The 16,910-nt window shown below is 49.8% G+C and overlaps 1 protein-coding gene across 3 annotated transcripts in view; it reads right to left on the bottom strand.

Annotated features, from left to right (window-relative positions):
* Positions 1-5,154: 5,154 nt before the first annotated feature.
* Positions 5,155-16,910, bottom strand: part of LOC137666799 (uncharacterized) — a 61,667-nt gene continuing 49,911 nt past the window's right edge. For all 3 annotated transcript variants that reach the window (XM_068407044.1, XM_068407052.1, XM_068407060.1), the window contains one exon: positions 5,155-7,455. In XM_068407044.1, coding sequence (XP_068263145.1) covers positions 7,327-7,455 — 129 coding nt within the window. In that variant the 3' untranslated portion in view covers positions 5,155-7,326. The remainder of the gene's footprint in view (positions 7,456-16,910) is intronic.

Genomic DNA, 16,910 nt, shown 5'->3' with positions numbered 1-16,910 from the left:
ATGCTGGCTAGCCCATCTCAGGGTGTCTGCAGGACGCCCCAGGGTGAGGAGAGCAGGGTTCCCACGGGACCATTCAGTAGAAAGCAACATTCCTCCTGCTGCGGATGGTGACCACTTTCCTTGTCAAAGGGGCTTTGTTTGTCTCTGTTCATCTCCCCACTTGGCACCACGCTCTCATGGCACTTTCGGTTCCTCCACTCATCTGACCTCAGAGCTTCTACGCTGTGAACATGTCAGACGGGAACATGCAATCAATGCTGGCCAACCCACTAACAGACTGAGCTATTATTACAGCAGACACTGATGTGAGCAGCCACAAAAAGGAAAACAGACTTCTGGGCTCCTCATGTGTCCGGAGCTATCTGCACATCCTGTCCCGGGTTAACTGAAAACATGTGGTCAAGTCCTACCAGGCTGGCGTGCAGCTACAGCCAGAGCTAGCTCTCAAAGCATCTATGTATTCTATTTCCTCATGTCCTTTCTCGAATAAGCCCACTAAAATCTAGCTCAGGAAATGGTGAGATACCAACATGCGTAAATGTCTTCCTCATCACTGATGCTACTTCTGCAGAGCCTTGCTGTTTCAGCTGTGTCTTCTTTGGGTTGCTCGCTCCCATGTGGGGGATACCCACCACTGGAGAACACTTCTCCTTGCTTTCCTAACTCATTCCTACACCCCCAAAACTATACCACATATATAATATACGTATTGTAAAGCCTGAGACAGTGCTCAATCCAAACTCACTTTGTTCCTATGGCACATGGACACTGGCCTGCCACCCGGTACAGACCTGACCCGCTGAGAGGGGATTGCTTCGGAAACCTGAGCCTGAGCTATGCCCTTGCGACCAGCCTCTGCTCGTAGTGGACAGTTCAGGCTCAGCCTGGCTGTGGCGAGGGACATGGCGGATGCCAGGAAGCTCTGATGACCTGGGGTCCTCCTAGCAGGGCCCCAGCACCTGCACACTGAGGGCAGACGGGATCTGTAGGATGCCTGTTTGCAGCCATGCAGATAGATCAGCAAGTGGCCCAGGTTTCAAGCTACTCCCTGATGCCAACAGCTCAGTAGATGCACCAGGTTGTCTCCAACCTCACCATCAAAGACATGAGGGCCAAGTCACCACTGAGGCCTCGTATCACCACCTGGTAAGGCAACGGGTGTTTTGCCCCAGGCTTCCATGGAAGTGTGATTAGGCTTTATCCAGACCATTTGTTATCAACCCATTATGTCTGAGAAAACAAAATACAGTTAAACTGCTTTTGTTAGTAAAAAGAAGAGTGCATTTTGTAAGGAATCAGAGTGACTGTGTCTGTTTGCAGCCACTAACCCACCCTGAACCCTGGCAAGAGCGGACCCTGCCCCAGAGAAAGGTGAGACGGGGCTGGCATACAGCAACCTACCCCAGAAAACCCTCCCACCTCACCACCTTCCTCAACTAGAGATGGCATTTGTGCATGCTGTGTTTCCTGGGGAGTATTTTTCTTAATTTTTCTTTCTTTTGAAGTCTGGAGCCATGTAAATATTGAGCAGCCGCAGCGTCCTGTGGCCCAGGGTTCCCCTGTGCAGCCCTGCGCTCTGTGCAGATCTGCCTCTGGTTGTTTGCTTTGAGCCTGCCACCTGCTACTTTTATTTGATGTCCCTGAAGTCCTTGTCTGAGAAGGAACAGTGCACAATCACTCTCTCTTTTGTAATGAGGTCGCTTTGTTTTGAGGCACTGTTGTCCAGGTGCCTGCTTCTTTTTAATGCAATGGTGAAAGCTCCCAAGTGCCTCAAGGACACCAATCGGGCATTTGTAATTTTTGATTCACTTTTTCTAGACATCACTGGCGTGATGCATTGCAAAAGTCTGCCAGTTGTTACAACAAATGGCTGAGACTGCAGAAGCAGCAAAGAAATACTCACCACCCTTGCTTTGGCATGTGTAACCTATTTGTACGTCCTCCGTGCATCACTGTCTGCAGACACCTGCAAACACATGGCCTCATTCATGCCCCTCCCCAGCACAAGCTCTTCTGCCCATGCCTCAGATGTGCATCCACCAGCATCCATCCTGCCAGGCCCACGCTTGCTTGCATGTGTGCCTGTTGCCTTTACTCCTCCAAGACTTCCTTCCACTTAAAATATAAATAACATGCCATAAATATAAATGCCACAACCATATAAATGCCACTGTAAATGCACTCGGTGTCTATACGCCCATATATCAGCACATGACCCATCCAACCCTAACCTGATACACACCCTTGAATGCATTCTTCCACCCCATGTCTTGCCACAACATGCTATGCAGCTTCAGAAAGAGCAAGGGAAAGACCTAAGTTGTCTGAAGGAGACTGTCTGTCCGGCTAGAAATTCTGCTTCTCAGTTGTTTCTGTTGCCAAGCCATGTTTCAGTGGCCTCCATCTAGCCTGGGGTGAGAACTCTGGCCCTAGCAGCGCTGCTGATTTTGCCCATTTTCCTCGTCAATCTGGTAGGTAGGCAGATAAGTCAACACTCAGCAAGCAGTTGGGAACAGGTGGTAGGTGTGTTTTCCAAGCATCATCATGCTTTGTAGCACACAGATGGTGAGTGTGCTGCATCAAGGTGAGTGGGCTTCGCATCGAGGCCTGTCAAACAAAGACCCAGGTGGGCACAGGGCACCCCACTTGTGGGTGACTCTAAGATACACAGATTTCTGCACAAACAAAACATACAGAGACATATATATATATCATGTATGTGCATGTGTGCACATACATATGTATAAGAAAATGTTTGGACAACACATGAAGAGCTGATCTTGTGCACTGGCTGCAAAGAGACTCGTCAAGTCTCAGGCTACACATATAACAACTTCCTTTGCCGCTGCTGGGAGCTTGGTTTCCCTCTGTTATTTTTATAAGACTGCAGCATTAACCTAATTAATTTACTTTAATTGGAGAACAGTATTAGCCTAAACGGTCCCACTTAAATCACAGAGAAGCCATGGCCAAGCTCTTCAAACAGCCGCCTGTCCCCCTTCACCCTCCTGGAGATGGTTAACACAGCTGAGTTCAGCGTGCCTTGGCACAACAGTCCTCCTCTCTTTGTTTTCTGCTCTGAAGGGAAACACCTGCACGTCTCCAAGCAAGATCGGCTCAGAGCAGAGAAAGATCTCAGCTTAGAAATTATGGGCTCCCCCACCGAGCCACAACCCAAACCTGGTGGGAGGACTCACTCTGGAGCCAGGAGCTCAAGCAAATCAGAGGTCCTGGGGGACCTACGCCAAGCTGACCACGCTTGCAAAGTGCTTCGCTCACACCCCAGCCGGCGCCCCTGCCCGCTCCAGCAGCAGAGGAGGTATTTGCACAAGGAGTTTTGCAAGCCACAGAGGTGAGCAGCCCTGCACTGACGTATGCCAGAAGCAGCAATGGAGCACAGTGGCTATGGCAAGGAGCAGCCTTCAGAAGACCACAGCTCAGCTTTCACTTCCCTGGTTTCTGCTGATGGCTTCCTCAGTGGTCTTTGGCAAACCCTTCCCCCATGCCGGGGTCTCGCACCCAAATGAGGCCAATGTCCTCAGCCTCCTTGGTCAGCTACACTGGTAACTACAGCTGCAAAGTACCCCGTAAGATCTTTGTGAATGCCACTAACCTGTTTTTTCCTTGCTTCAGTCTTGTTGCCGTATCAAGGCTCATCATCATGTTTTACCACAAAAACTGCCCTGTTTTGTCATTAAGATGGAGGCCCAGCTTTCAGGGATTGCTGAAAGGTAGGCACAATTGAACTTAACCTAAACGCATGCCGGGGACCCAAACTAAAGCCCTGGGGGCAGCAGAAGCAGCTCCGTGCCCCAGCTCACCCCGGCCGATTAGCTGACTGCACACTGCAAGGCTTTATGCCAGCTTTCTGCCATTCTGCCTGCTGGACTCTGGCTTCGGCACAATAGGCGTCTATACCTACAGCCTGGCTGATACAAGGTAAACACATCCCTCTCCATGCATTTATATACTTATAAACAAGGTTGACCTGTCAGAACACTACAGATGATCAGGGTTTGTGGAGCCATAGCGGCCACTATGTTTTTTGAACAGCATCTAGGGCCCTGAAGGTGGGTGCACTGAACCATCAGGCTGTTTTGGAAGAAACATCACATAGATGAGAGAAAGGCAATTCTGTATGGGAGGGATGAGAGCAAAGGGCTTGGGGGATCCAGCAAGCCCACCTTACAACCCTTGGAAAACAGGCCAAGGCCAATTAACGATGAGCTGCAGCTGACAGAGAGGGGAGGATTTCAAGACAGATGGCAGGAAGCCTAGGGGAGATTGGAGCTTGGAAGGAAGAGCCGAAAAGGCCTCCTGGAAGTAAGTCTAAGTAGTGCTGCTAAGGGAATTTAAGCTAGTATCTCTCGGGAGGCCTTGGAAAAGGGGACATAGGTACTAGCCTTGTGAGATGCTGGCTAAGATACAGAGCTAGGAGTGTGGGGGAGAGACAGAGATTAGTCAAGGAGATAGCAACGGGTGGGGAATGAACATTACAAGTACCTGAGATGGGTTTTTTAGAACAAGATACAGAGGAAGGGGTGAGCTAGAGTTATGGAAGAACATGAGTGCTCTGTCTGTGAGCAAAAAGGCTGCTGAGAATCTTGGGATAGAGATGTAAGACTCACTGAGGCTAAAATTATAAGCCAAAGCGAGCTGTGTGGTCACCCACCCTTCTGTTTTGGGGGGATAGAGACCTCCAGCCAGGTCACGTTCAACCCCCAAGCATTAAGCAGGTCACACAAAAGCCAAAGCACCTTCTCAGCAAGGGAAGCACCAGTGAGGGCCAAGATACCATCCCAGGCCTAGCCTCAAAGGGAGCAGCTGCTTGGGGAGCTCCTCTTATGCAAAGAGCCTGGCACTCATTTCAGAAAAGCTCTTGCTAGTTTGTTTTCAAAGCCATTCTCTTGCAGACTTGGCTTTTGATTTGGGAGTGCTTGGGACTGGCAGTGCTGTGTCACACCTCGCTCTGCTCCATCCCCTCCTACACCCCTGCCCACAAACACCCAGAAGATGGCAAACACATGAGACCCACCAGACGAGCAAATACAGCAGCTGTTACACTTTATTTCATTGTTGTGTTTTTTTTTTTATTTTTCTTTCTGATTGAAAAAGAAAAGACAGAAAAAAGTTACAAAAGTACTAAAAGGCAACAATACCAGCAGGACACCCCTGTTCCCCGCTCCCACCAAAGAGAAGGTAGCCTGCCACACACACGGGCTGGCAGAAACACATCTCAGGGGCTGAGCACCTCAGCAGCTCTCACTGAGCAAAGCCTGGGGGCATGGGGCTACCACCCCAGCCATCTGCATGGGGAATGCACCTCTTCGGATGGGTACCAGGGCTACGGCTGTCTCTTCTCCTGAGCACAGGGGTTTGGTCTGAAGGGGTGATGCTTCCTGTCCTGCACTGGTCAGCTTGATCTGGCAGCAGTTAAAAAGCTGAGGTGTGCCATCAAAACAAGATAAGCAGAGTCTCTACAGGGGCAGGAGGAATCAGCAGAAGAATCAGCCTCTGTCAGAAGAAGGGACTTCTTGCAGGGAACCACAATGCTCTGCCAGAGGCACCTTGCCAGCAAACCCAAGTGACCCCCTCAGAGATGGTGCTGGTGCAAGGGGTGGCCCAGCTGTGACGTTCTGGAGCCAAAGAGCAGGCAGGGTTGGGGGAGCATCAGGACAGACATCCCCTCACCACCTTGCCCAGCTGCTCTGCCTGCCTGAGTGAGAGGAGGCTGGGGAAGGAGGAGGGCAGGGGTGGGGGATTCAGGCTTTCCCCAAGGGTCTCAGTGAAGGACCCAGAAAGCACCAGCAAATGCTGGTTCACTGTGTGGCCTCCTGCTGGCAGCTGGACTGACCACTGGTCTCATCCGAAGAATGGCAAGACCAACACACTGAAGCAGATGTAAAAACAAAAATTATTTTCTATTACTCACAGTTGCTCCTGTTGATCCAGACAAGAAGTAAACTATTCACTCTCCTTGCACCCAGCCAGATACAGGCTCAAGGTGGGGAGTGCCTAGACAAAGAGGTTACTCTCTCCACCAGGTGTAGCAAGGGAAAATGCCTTGTTCCTCTGCCTCACCAAGAGAGTGAGAGCTTGTCCCATTAGCTGCGGCCTTGTAGCACAAAACACAGCCAGATCCCAGTCAAACTCCAGTGGTAGCAAGGCCTAGCACAGTCCTAACTGCCTTAGGACTGTCTATGGAAAAATGTCACACAGCTTCACCCAAACTCCCCTCTTGTTTCTTCCACCAGCAGGTGGCCACAAAGCAGAGACCCCTTTCTCCCACTCCACGCTACATCTGGGAATACTTGTTCCACTGGTACAAGGTAGGGGGGGAGGTCTACATGAATTTAATAGCCAGCATAACAGGGGAATGCAAAGCTTGCTGGAGACATTAGATTTGGCTGAGTTTGGTGATGCCAGTTGCCTTCAGCATTGTATTAGTGCAGCAGGGTACCAGGACAATGCTGTGGAGAAGTGCTGCACATCCCAGAACACAGACAGCCTCAGTCAAGAGGAGATCCAAGAGCACACAGTCACTCCCTCAAGTTCTTCTCTCCGATGACGCTGAGAGGACTGAGGGTGGGCGCTGTATTTCCTTGGATGGCTGAACACAGACCCTCCATTCTAGAATTTTATTCTAACCCCTGATCTACAACTGCTTTCAACCCCATTTTCAACAGTACCACTGAGTTGCTGGCAGACCAGCTGGAACATGCAGCTAGATTTGCCAGGTACCCCTGCCACCTCCCACTCCGAGGGTCTTCCACTCAAGAGAGCTTGAAGTGAATGCAATTGTAACAGTCGGACAGGGATGTTCTTGCTTTGCAGGCATCACTGTATAGACTCTGTCCCCAGTCCTGAGCTCACTTCTGAGTGGAAGAATGGTCAGGTCTATATCAAAGCACTGTAGACCCAGGTACTCTTGAGAAACTGGCTAGGCTTGGTTTCACACTCTGATCACTCATCCCTGCTGCTATGTAGGCCATACTAGCCCCTGAACCCCTCAGGGATATCTTCAACTACCACCATCCATGTGAAACACTGCCTTGGTGGCTGCCCTTGCAGTTTGTGGACCTGACTGGTTTGTTTTGCCCTGAAAGACAAAAATCTCACCCTTTGCCACTATTCAGATATGGCGGTAGTATGAAAACAGGCACTGCTGCAAAGCCACGTGTTTCCTGCTGCCAGAGAGGCTGTATTGCAAAGATGTGTCATTGTCCCTTTCTTCTCCCACCCATCCCCTTGGGTATCACCACCTCCCCTTCTCCCTGCCAGGCAGGTGGTTGGTTGATAGTTCCTGAGGTTTTTGGAGAAACTCCTTCAGTAGGCACATGACGGTTCTTCCACTGGAGCTATCGGGCTCAGCGGCTTCAAGGTGCTGAGGGAACGGAAGGCAAAGGTGGATGGATCATACACGAAGTGGGGTGGTGGGCGACCTCCATTGGTGCTCTGCAGAGGAATAAAAAGAGGGATGAAGTCAGTACTCATATAAGCTACAAACAGTGAAGTTCTTGCTCAAGTGCTTTGTCACATCCCTCTCTGGTACAATTACACCTCCTTGAATGGGTGGTCATGCTTGTACTTGCAGCAAATGGCACTAACATAAGCAGTGAAGTGCTTTTCTCATTCCCTTGCTCCTACCCCTCAAGAGAAAAGCATGCACCCCCCCTTCAGGACAGAGGTCCCTGGGATCCACATGACCAGGACCCATGGCACCTGTAGCCGCTCAGGTAGGTGAAACAGGGTATCATGCATTTAGAGTCCCAGAGTCAGAACAGCATCACTGCCAGAAGGTATCACATGGAAAAGCTAAATTCAGATTCACTTGGCCTTGAAGGAGGATCTACTACACTTCTAGAGCAGGGAGATAAACCGGGTTCTCTCTGAAGACTCATTCTTCAGTCCTGTTTTTCAACAGCTCTCCAGTAAGGATTTACAAATCACCCTTTCTTAATCTATGAAGTTCCTGACACACTGAAACTCTCCAGAGTTTTGGCTCCAGACTCCACAGTTCAATAAGGAATGGCTGGGAGATGCTTGGAGCAAAAGACCCCACCTGAAGGCCTTACAGCCTGGTCTGTACCATGGCCACCAAAGACTATCCTCTTCCCTTTTGCTCCCAGTGTTCACAGCATGGTTAGAGCAGATCCAGAGTAAGGAGGCCAGAAATACCTGTGCACTCTTTGCACCGCCTGACAGGGCAGAAACGCTGTTCCCCACTAGGCTGTGCTGTGACTATGGATCCCAGAGGAATTACGGTGCCAAAGAAGTGATTCCACTCTGTTAAACAGGAAGTGTTTTCTATTTACTGCTTGGGAACTTTGTTTTGTTTCTTTCCTTAAGCAAGCAGAATCACCAGTGAGGCAGCTGCTTCACAGACACTCTCTGACCAGGAGAGGAGGTCTCACTGCTCTATGGGCCAGCAGAGTATTTAATCATGCTCCTGCAGAGTTCATTCCCCAGAGGTAGGTGTGAGCTACCAAGTGCCACATGCTGGAGCATTCAGCAGCTCAGAAGCTCATGCAAATGTCCCCCACCCTCATCTCACTCCCATCATTGCTGGGAAGGGCTTTACCATTGTTTTCAGGGAGGTTGGAAAAAGCCCAGTGAGAAGAGATCTGGCCTGGGCTCTGGTGTTATGTGGCTCCCTGCTGCCTCTTCTAGGCCTTTGCTAGCAAGACCCACGGTTTCCCTTGCTCAGTCTGCACTAAGGAACTGTTCTTCAAAGAAGTAGGCTTTTTAGGAACAATTACCAACTCTGCTGTCTCCTCTAAGACAGAGGTTCATTTCGGCACTTCAAAGTCAGGTCTATCAGAAAGTTGCAACCACATACCAGCATAGCAAGGTGATGTTTTGATGCCATCTGCCTCTGTCCCAGCTGGGTTTTAACCTGTCATCACAGGACAAGCACGTGCAACTTTTCTCAGAAAGCTGCTCAAATGGCTAGGCTTACCCAAACAGGCATGCCAAATTAGAGAGAGCTACGGAAGTCTCCAAGCCAGGCCCCGGGTGCTGCAGTCACCACAGCAGGATCTGGAAGCCTCTGGCTCCAGGATCTTGGTCACAGCTCAGCCCCATGGGGCAGCCTTCGCATCAGAAAGGACCTTTTTAAAAGCCAGTGTGGGCAGCGTGTTCCTGCCTAGTTGGTACCTCCTCTGCAAATTAAGATGGACACTTGAGAATGGAAAATGCCAACATGGTGCTTGGCATCAGCTGTACCTGTAGTTTCAGCCAGCAAATCATGCTCTGCTACATCCCCCTGACACCTTGGCCAGCAGCATAAGAAACAAGAGAGGCAGATTTAAGGGCCTTTACTCAATAGCCACCTGCTGTGGGGTTATATATGGTGTGTGCTCTGGCAAGCCTCAGAGCTGGAGGGTAACATAGCAACCCCTATTCAGAGCTAAGGGGCAGAATAAATCAGCACATTTGTCCTTCTCCAGAGCAGAGAAGGTCCCCCTGCCAGTGCCAAGAGGGAATGTGAACAAAGAACCTGGCAGTCTCCTCCATTTTGAAATGCCAGACAGGATTAGGGAAGGCAGCTGAATCAGTTCATTTCTGGCGGACACCAGATGGAGAAGAGGCTGGGGAAAGATAGGTCCAGAGGACAGACGAAAGTCATCCACAGAACTCACCAGGCTTTGGGTGGGAAGGCACCCTGCAGTTTCTCTCTGGGCCTTCTTCTGGGGCCAGTGTGTGGGGCAGAAAGCATTCCCAGGGCACCACAAGGGAGACTAGCACAGAACAAGGGCCGAGGCAAAGGACAGGGGTGTGAGAAGACAGAGAAGGATGCAGAAATTCACAGGTGGTCAGGCAGCTGCAAGCAAGGCTCAAACTGCACCCAATCCTGCCTCTTCATCATGGCACCTCTCAAGCAGCCACAAGACAATGGCTGGCTTTCAACAGCACAGCCACCACAACAGCAGGCGAGGGCAGGGTGAGAAGGGCCCTGTGTCTAACTGTAGGCAGTAGTAGGAGAGGCAGTAATGCAACTGCTCTCATTCACAGGAACACCCTGACCAACCTGCAGTCATTTATAACCCTGAGCAGTACGAGTCTGCCTTGCACCTACTCCATGACTGACAAGGCAGCATCTCTGCTAGGGACCTTGCTGGAGGAAAGAAAGGGCACCAGCACCAAAGTACTTCCACTCTCTTCTTGCAGAAGAGCAAGAAGAGCTCTTCTTTGGAGCTTGTATTCTGCTCTAGGGATGACCAGGCCAGATCTGGCTTAGTCCACGACACCACTTGGGATCACAGCATGTGGTGGTCTGGCTCTGATGAGTAGCACAAGGCAAAGCTCTTTCCCAGAAAGAAGACAGATAGGGCTGGCTGCCAGGGAGGGGAACACGTTCCTCCCACCCCATCACTTGGGCCAGCTGCCTCCCTATAGTCTGGGCACGTGTTCTAGCCAGCCTGCCCTTCCCCTTGGGTGCCCAGCACCAGCCTATGACACCCAGGACATTGCTTTGACTAAGGAAGGCTGTCAGAGTTGCTGCTACTGCAGCAGGCCCCAGGCAAACTTGCCACAAACCTGCCTGACAGCCTCTGCTGAGCAACCCCAGGCCAGCTCCTGCAGAGGCTCCTCGGAGCACAAACACTCCACGCTTAACATTAAAGGCAGGTGTGTTCACTCTAATGGCATTTGGGCAGCTGGGTAACTCACACAAAATGGAGCCTAATATGGGCCCTGCACTAATGGCAATCATTAACCAGAGCTCTCAATTTGTTAAGCAATGTATTTACACAGCTGGAGAATGGCCTGAGACAGAAGCACCCAGCTGCCGGCAGGAGGGTGCACACGCTTGGATGCACGCTGTCACACACACCCATGCTCGCTTGCACACACTCACCTGCTCTTACACGCCTCAGGTTCTCCCCAGTACGTGTGCCCTTCCCTGGTCACTTGTCCACACCACTCCACACACACAAAGACCTCCTTCTGACTTGGAAATCACAAAGAGAGCTGTCCCCACTCATACAAATCGTGTCCCCTCACATCATAGCTCAAGCCAAGCAGGGCCCAAACTCCACCAGCATCCAGAAGACAGTCCAAGGGAGCACAGCTCATCACTTGCTTGTACAACTGCCCAGAGCAGAAGGTAGTTTCAGTACCTGCAGACACCCATGCTGCCTCATTGCACACCTCATTTGAGTTAGATGAGCTCCTAAGGGAGCTAACTTGTGTTACACGTTTCAAGCGACTATGTGCAGACTGCCTCGGTCATGCACGGTTGTCAGCCTGCACCCAGACACACACTTCTTCCCACATATACCCATGCCTACATATACAGTCTTGCAAACCTGTCCTGTAGTCACCAATTGCATTATCACCATTAAATACAGGTGGTAAAAAGAAGCAACCAGGCTTGAAACATATCTAAAGCACATTAACAAAGAAGCACACCTAAAGATGGTACAGATAGCGACTGGATGCAGGTGCCTCAAAGACCAGTGAGATTAAACACCACAGAAGAAATGCAGAATTTCAATCATATTAGCAGCCCCCAGAAAACAGAGAAATGGGCAACTGCTCCAGAAATCCATCTGTAACATAATTGTATGTTTCAGCAAGGAAAAAGTACATAGGAAGAAGATAAACAGGCAAAGGATAAATCTACTAACACAACATTCCTCCTAGAAACCCATCCTTTACCCCTATGAAGTCTGGGAAAATATCCCAAATGCAGATTGTGAAATAACTTAATTTTGGACTCACAATTCCACAGAAGCATGGTTCTCTTCTTCAGACAAAGCAAAGGCAAGCACAGCTCCAAGCGTGCTTTCAGCTGTGGGAACGACAATCCCCACAGGAGGGGGGAAATGAAGTTACCTAACACAACAATGTCTTAGAAGGGAGTGGTGTGTTAGGGGTGATACAAAACTAAGCCCTGCTTAATACTCTTTGGTCCTCTTTCATAATAGCTCTAGTATCCTAGCGGGATTCAGAATCGGATCAGCTTGTGTACTCTGCCAACCCAACCCCTACTCAGGGCCAATCCAGCACAGGAGTCCCTTCTTTCCTGCCCTTGGGCCCTGGCAATTGGGAAACGCTGATAAGCTCCATTTAAATATGCTGCCTCTCAGTGGTGGATGCCTCTCAGTGGTGGGTGAATGATCCCTTTGCAGTCTGTAGACTCACTTGTTAAAAGTCCTTTGGGATGAAAGGCACCATGTAACTGCAAGTTGCAAAGGTGCATCTGATTCCCACCACCACCCTGTGTGAAAAGGAATAAATCCCCAGAAGAGCCTTGGCAAAGACGGACGCCTGCCTGCAATGCTGCCTGTTCGTGAGACAGTCGCCTTGCCCAGGAGCGGACAGAGCCAGAGGTAGTACAGAGCCAGAGGTAGTACAGATACTCAGGCAGGGTGCAGAGAGCTGTCAGACTCCACAGTGGAGCATTCACAGGTACACTGCTTTTCATTCCACTTTGTCCTCCTTCCTCTCACCCCTGCCAGGTGGTTAGAAAAGAAACTGGTGACACTTCAACTTCGAAGTGTGAAACCATCGGCTGTGAGCAAGGAAAGGGGACCCTCAGGCCTGCTCCTAGCTACGTCTGTAATTCTGGACACGGTCCTGACCAAGCCACTTCCCATCATCTGTGCCTCAGTTTCTCCTGTGTATAATACATACACCACAGCCAGGATGAACTAATTAACATCTAGGTGTTACGACCTTCTGATGAGAAACGATTTCCTTCCAATTACAGTCTCGCTTCAGGCAGTTTTCAAGAAATAGTTGCTGACAAGCAGGACCAGCTCCTCCAGTGGAGCAGCAATTCACATTTAACTGCTTCTTCATTAACTCCAATAGGGCCTCTGACAATTTATTCCAGTCACAGACCTTGAGCAGCTCAAAGAATAACTTTTCAAAGCCAAACTCCTTCCCTCCTGGAAGTCTCCCCTCCACCCAAAGGTTCATATGCCGTTTAATTTCAGGGGATAACTAAAACATAGGCCATGACAGACTTCATTTTAAGACTACTCTTCTCCCTTCTCTTCCAAGAAAAGGTGAGATCAACTCCAAATGCTATTCTCACATGGAAAACAAAACTTTGCAGTTAGCACCGTTTTTCTGTGTTCTCCATTACCCTTCCCCAAAAGGCCTGTCTTCCTCCACCAACACAAGGCTGCCTAACACCTACTTCCTTTTATGCAACCACATTGCAAAAACCAGTTCAATAGTTTACAAACACATCACTGTTCCTCTCAGAAAGAAAAAAAAAAAATTTAAATCAAACATTTGCAAACGTGTGTGCAGAGTTGTCAGATGGCAACTACCAGACTTAGAGAGGTGCCACCAGACAGACAACACTGAAGTTTTTTGGAAGATACTTCAAAGGGCCTAGCAGACGCTTGTTGGTCACTTGCCCAAAAGCAGAAATAGCCCAGTTTCAGATATGGGTCCTTGCTGGCACTAGTGTAATATGCCTTTCTTCTCCTCTCTCTCATATGTCTTTGAGAAAGCTGACTGCAAGCTTTGATTTTGCCTGCATGACAATCCAAAGGAAGGAGGCTCCACAATGAAAAGGGACAGATGGGTCATTCAGCAGGGCAGGTTGTCAGTGCTCCCTGGCCAACTTGGGGGACTCACCGCTCCAGGGTCCCAGGGAAGGTCATGCTCTGAAGGCCACACAAATCTGTTAGGAACATGTGAATGAACCCACACTCCCCTACTAGTAAGCTGTGTCTTGTCTCCACTTTCTTTCCTTCTGATACAAAATGGCCTGTGCTTCCCTGCACACACCCTAGTGCCTGCATGTGACTGAGCGGGAGGAGGAGTGGGCCCAAGAGGAGCTCCAAGCAAGCACCGACACGGGAAAGGCACAATCTGGCCCTAAATCTGTCAACTACATCCGAGTAGAGTCCTTAGCAGTTTTGGTCTGTACACAAGTGACACTACCTCATCCTCTCCTTCCTCCCACCTTCCCCTTTCCAGCCCTGCCCTGTGCAACAGGAACATCCTCTCTCCCTCCAGAGGGATCAAAGCCCACTTCCCTCACAGTCCTCCTCCCTTCGGGCCAGGAACCCCAGGCACCATGCTCCTCACAGAGCCTGCACGTGGTGTGTACCTGGGCATGTGCAGCTTCCAGTTTGCATGAGGCCAGGGCAACCCAATTCCCTCTGGCCAGGCAGGCTGGCACAGAGCAGCACGCTGCTTTCAACTTAAAGGGAACCCAAATTAAAACTGCAAAGTGAGTATTAATTACCCTGGCATGAGCAGGCTGTGAACACATGCTGACACAGTGCGCTTGCCTCTGGACAAACCGCCCCAGCCGTGGAAGCCAAGCACAGGAAGTGGGTGTATTATGGGAGAGGTGTGTGGGAAAAGAGGATTACAGCTCTGGGGACTGGGAGAGGGAACGGGTGCCAGGTTCCCATAGCCACGCGAACAAAGGGGAGCAGGGAGCAACTGCAGTGGGCCTGGATGCGGTGCTAAAAGAAGTGCCTGATCTGCCATCTTGGACTTGAAGCTCTGCCAGAAAACAGTGGCAGAGCCACTGTGACCCTCTGCCATCCCCTACCTCTCTCTCTCTGCTCCATCAGCCAGGTGTGACCCAAAAGTCACCAAATGTGATTCCCTTTCTGTGAAGCATGCCTTGCCACTTCCCAGCCCCTTGAACCACAGCACCACCAGCCACAGCCACCACTGACACACAGGGATGTCCCAGCAGCAGCAATTGGTCACTGGGCTTCACCTCAATCTTAACCTCCTTTCTACCCCTCCCACTCCCCCATTCTTAAACCAGACCCACAACCCACATCAGACCACAAAGCAAGGACAGCACTGAAAATAGGATGTCAGCCTCCTGACTCACCAGCCACTCACCACTTTCATGGTGATGTCTGGATTACAGAGCTTTTGGCTATTCCACAACGTCTATTCTGCAAGTATTTACGTGATTTAACAGGTTCAAGGGCATACATGGCAGGAATTCATAAAAAGTAGGCAGCAATAAAAATTCTTTTCTTTAAGGAAGCAGAAGAGAGAGACATTACAGTCCCTCTTCTGGCTGCTATGGACAGGCTGAAGGCTGGTTAGCCTTTGCCATGAAATTCAATAAAAGCAATGCTAAATAAAACAATGTCTGGAGCCAGATGTTTGGGATAGTTTTTAACAGACAGAGGTATTCCCACCTTGGCAACACGGGATCCTTCCCGTCGCTGAGGAAACTCTGGACAAAGTCTTTTGTCAAGAATTATTCAGACCAGGACTGGGGTTCCCCAGGGCCAGCTATCACTGCACAGAGACTTTCAGCAGGCAGCTCAGTGGCTGGGCTGGGAGGAGCTGGTTTCCCCAATAAGCAATGGATATTTGTACTCTCACTTAGCAGAGGACCTTCTCCATTTTGCTCAGCAGAGGTGTACCCGTCAACAGGGGACAAGAGCCCACCTAGAGAACTGGAGTGCCAAAATCTCCATGAGGGGCCTCTGCCCAGCAAGTAACCCAAGAATGCGACTGGCCAGGGGGCAGAGTCTCTCTTGTTGCTTCTAAAGGGCAGGTTCAGGTTTAGGCACTCAGTCACATACTAAATACAACCAGGAGGGTTTGACAAACTGTTAGCAAGCTGCAGTTTGGGATCATGATGTCACAGCTTAAAGAATGTGGTTTGAAGATCAAAGCCCAGACTTAAGTTCTCCTCACACTGTCTCTTTTCAGGCAAGTAACATTCTCTGCTAGTTTCTTAGTTTAACTCACTCTGAAATTGCAGTCATGGTATTTATCTGCCTCTGGGATGCTATATTTAACAAAGCTTGCAAAGCACACTGGGAGCCTGTGATGGAAGGGGCAACCTATATGTGTGTGTGTGTGTGTGTGTGTGTGTGTATATATATATATATATGTATGTACGCACAAACAAAGAGTCTTCTGATTTTTCAGAAATCTTTACTTCTTGCTGTGCAGCCAAAACCAGAGGTTTGCACCAATACTGCTCTGTCACCTAGCATGCCTTGCATTTGCGAATAGTTCAGGCATCTGCCAAGAAAGCTCAGGCCAGCATATCTCCTGCTCCACTCCAAGCTGAAAAGGTCTCTTGTTTTAGGAGAAGAAAACCCATCGTGTTTCTGCAGTGGCCTTTTAGGATGCAGATGCAAGAGATAAGAGACAGGGAAGTCATTCCAGGGGTCTGGACCCTGTCCAAGCAGAGGGCGTTCTCAACATTGATAAGATCAAGGCAAGAGGACAAGACATTTATGTTCCGATTTAAAATTCTTATTTTTACATAGCAGAAAACATCTCTCTGATCAGCCAGGTTATCAGATTGGCCTTGAAATCCTTACTCCCTCTCTGCCTGCCCCAACAAGAACTTTTGAGATACCCAGGAGCTTGCTAGTTGGGTCTTCTACCCACCTACTGCTGCTGAGATAAGCCCAGCTCTACTGATCCCATTCAGAGACTGCATGTAGGAGTCTGTGAAGGAAGAACAAGAATAAGACTAAATGACAGACTTGTAACCATCATCCCAAGAGGGCCTGGAGAACAGAAGACTTGTATTATAGAAAGACTCTGGAAGATGAGTCTCTGCATTCAGAACTGGCTACAGCTGACCAAGCCTGGTCCAGGGCAGAGGCAGCTGCACCCTGCAAGCACGTGCAGCTCGTACAGTCATCCTCCTTCCAGCGCTAAGGAAGTGTCTCCACGCAACATCCAACTGCACCACGCAAACATGCTCTGGATGCTAAAATACCCACACGCATGCATGTAACCCCTCTCACTCACACCTAGCACTTGTTTCCAGTTACAGATATGACACTGGCTGACACTTTGGGGCACCAGTGACCAGGTCTGCACACACACATTGCCCACCTCACTGTGCAACACCCATGTAGGCCCATGTCTACCCCTCACCTTGCACCGACACATGCTATGCTACATGTATCTATTATGCACAAATCCATACT

Source organism: Nyctibius grandis, chromosome 1 (genome assembly GCF_013368605.1).
Source record: "Nyctibius grandis isolate bNycGra1 chromosome 1, bNycGra1.pri, whole genome shotgun sequence".
Classification (NCBI taxonomy): domain Eukaryota; kingdom Metazoa; phylum Chordata; class Aves; order Nyctibiiformes; family Nyctibiidae; genus Nyctibius; species Nyctibius grandis.
This window is presented reverse-complemented; position numbering and strand designations above follow the sequence as displayed.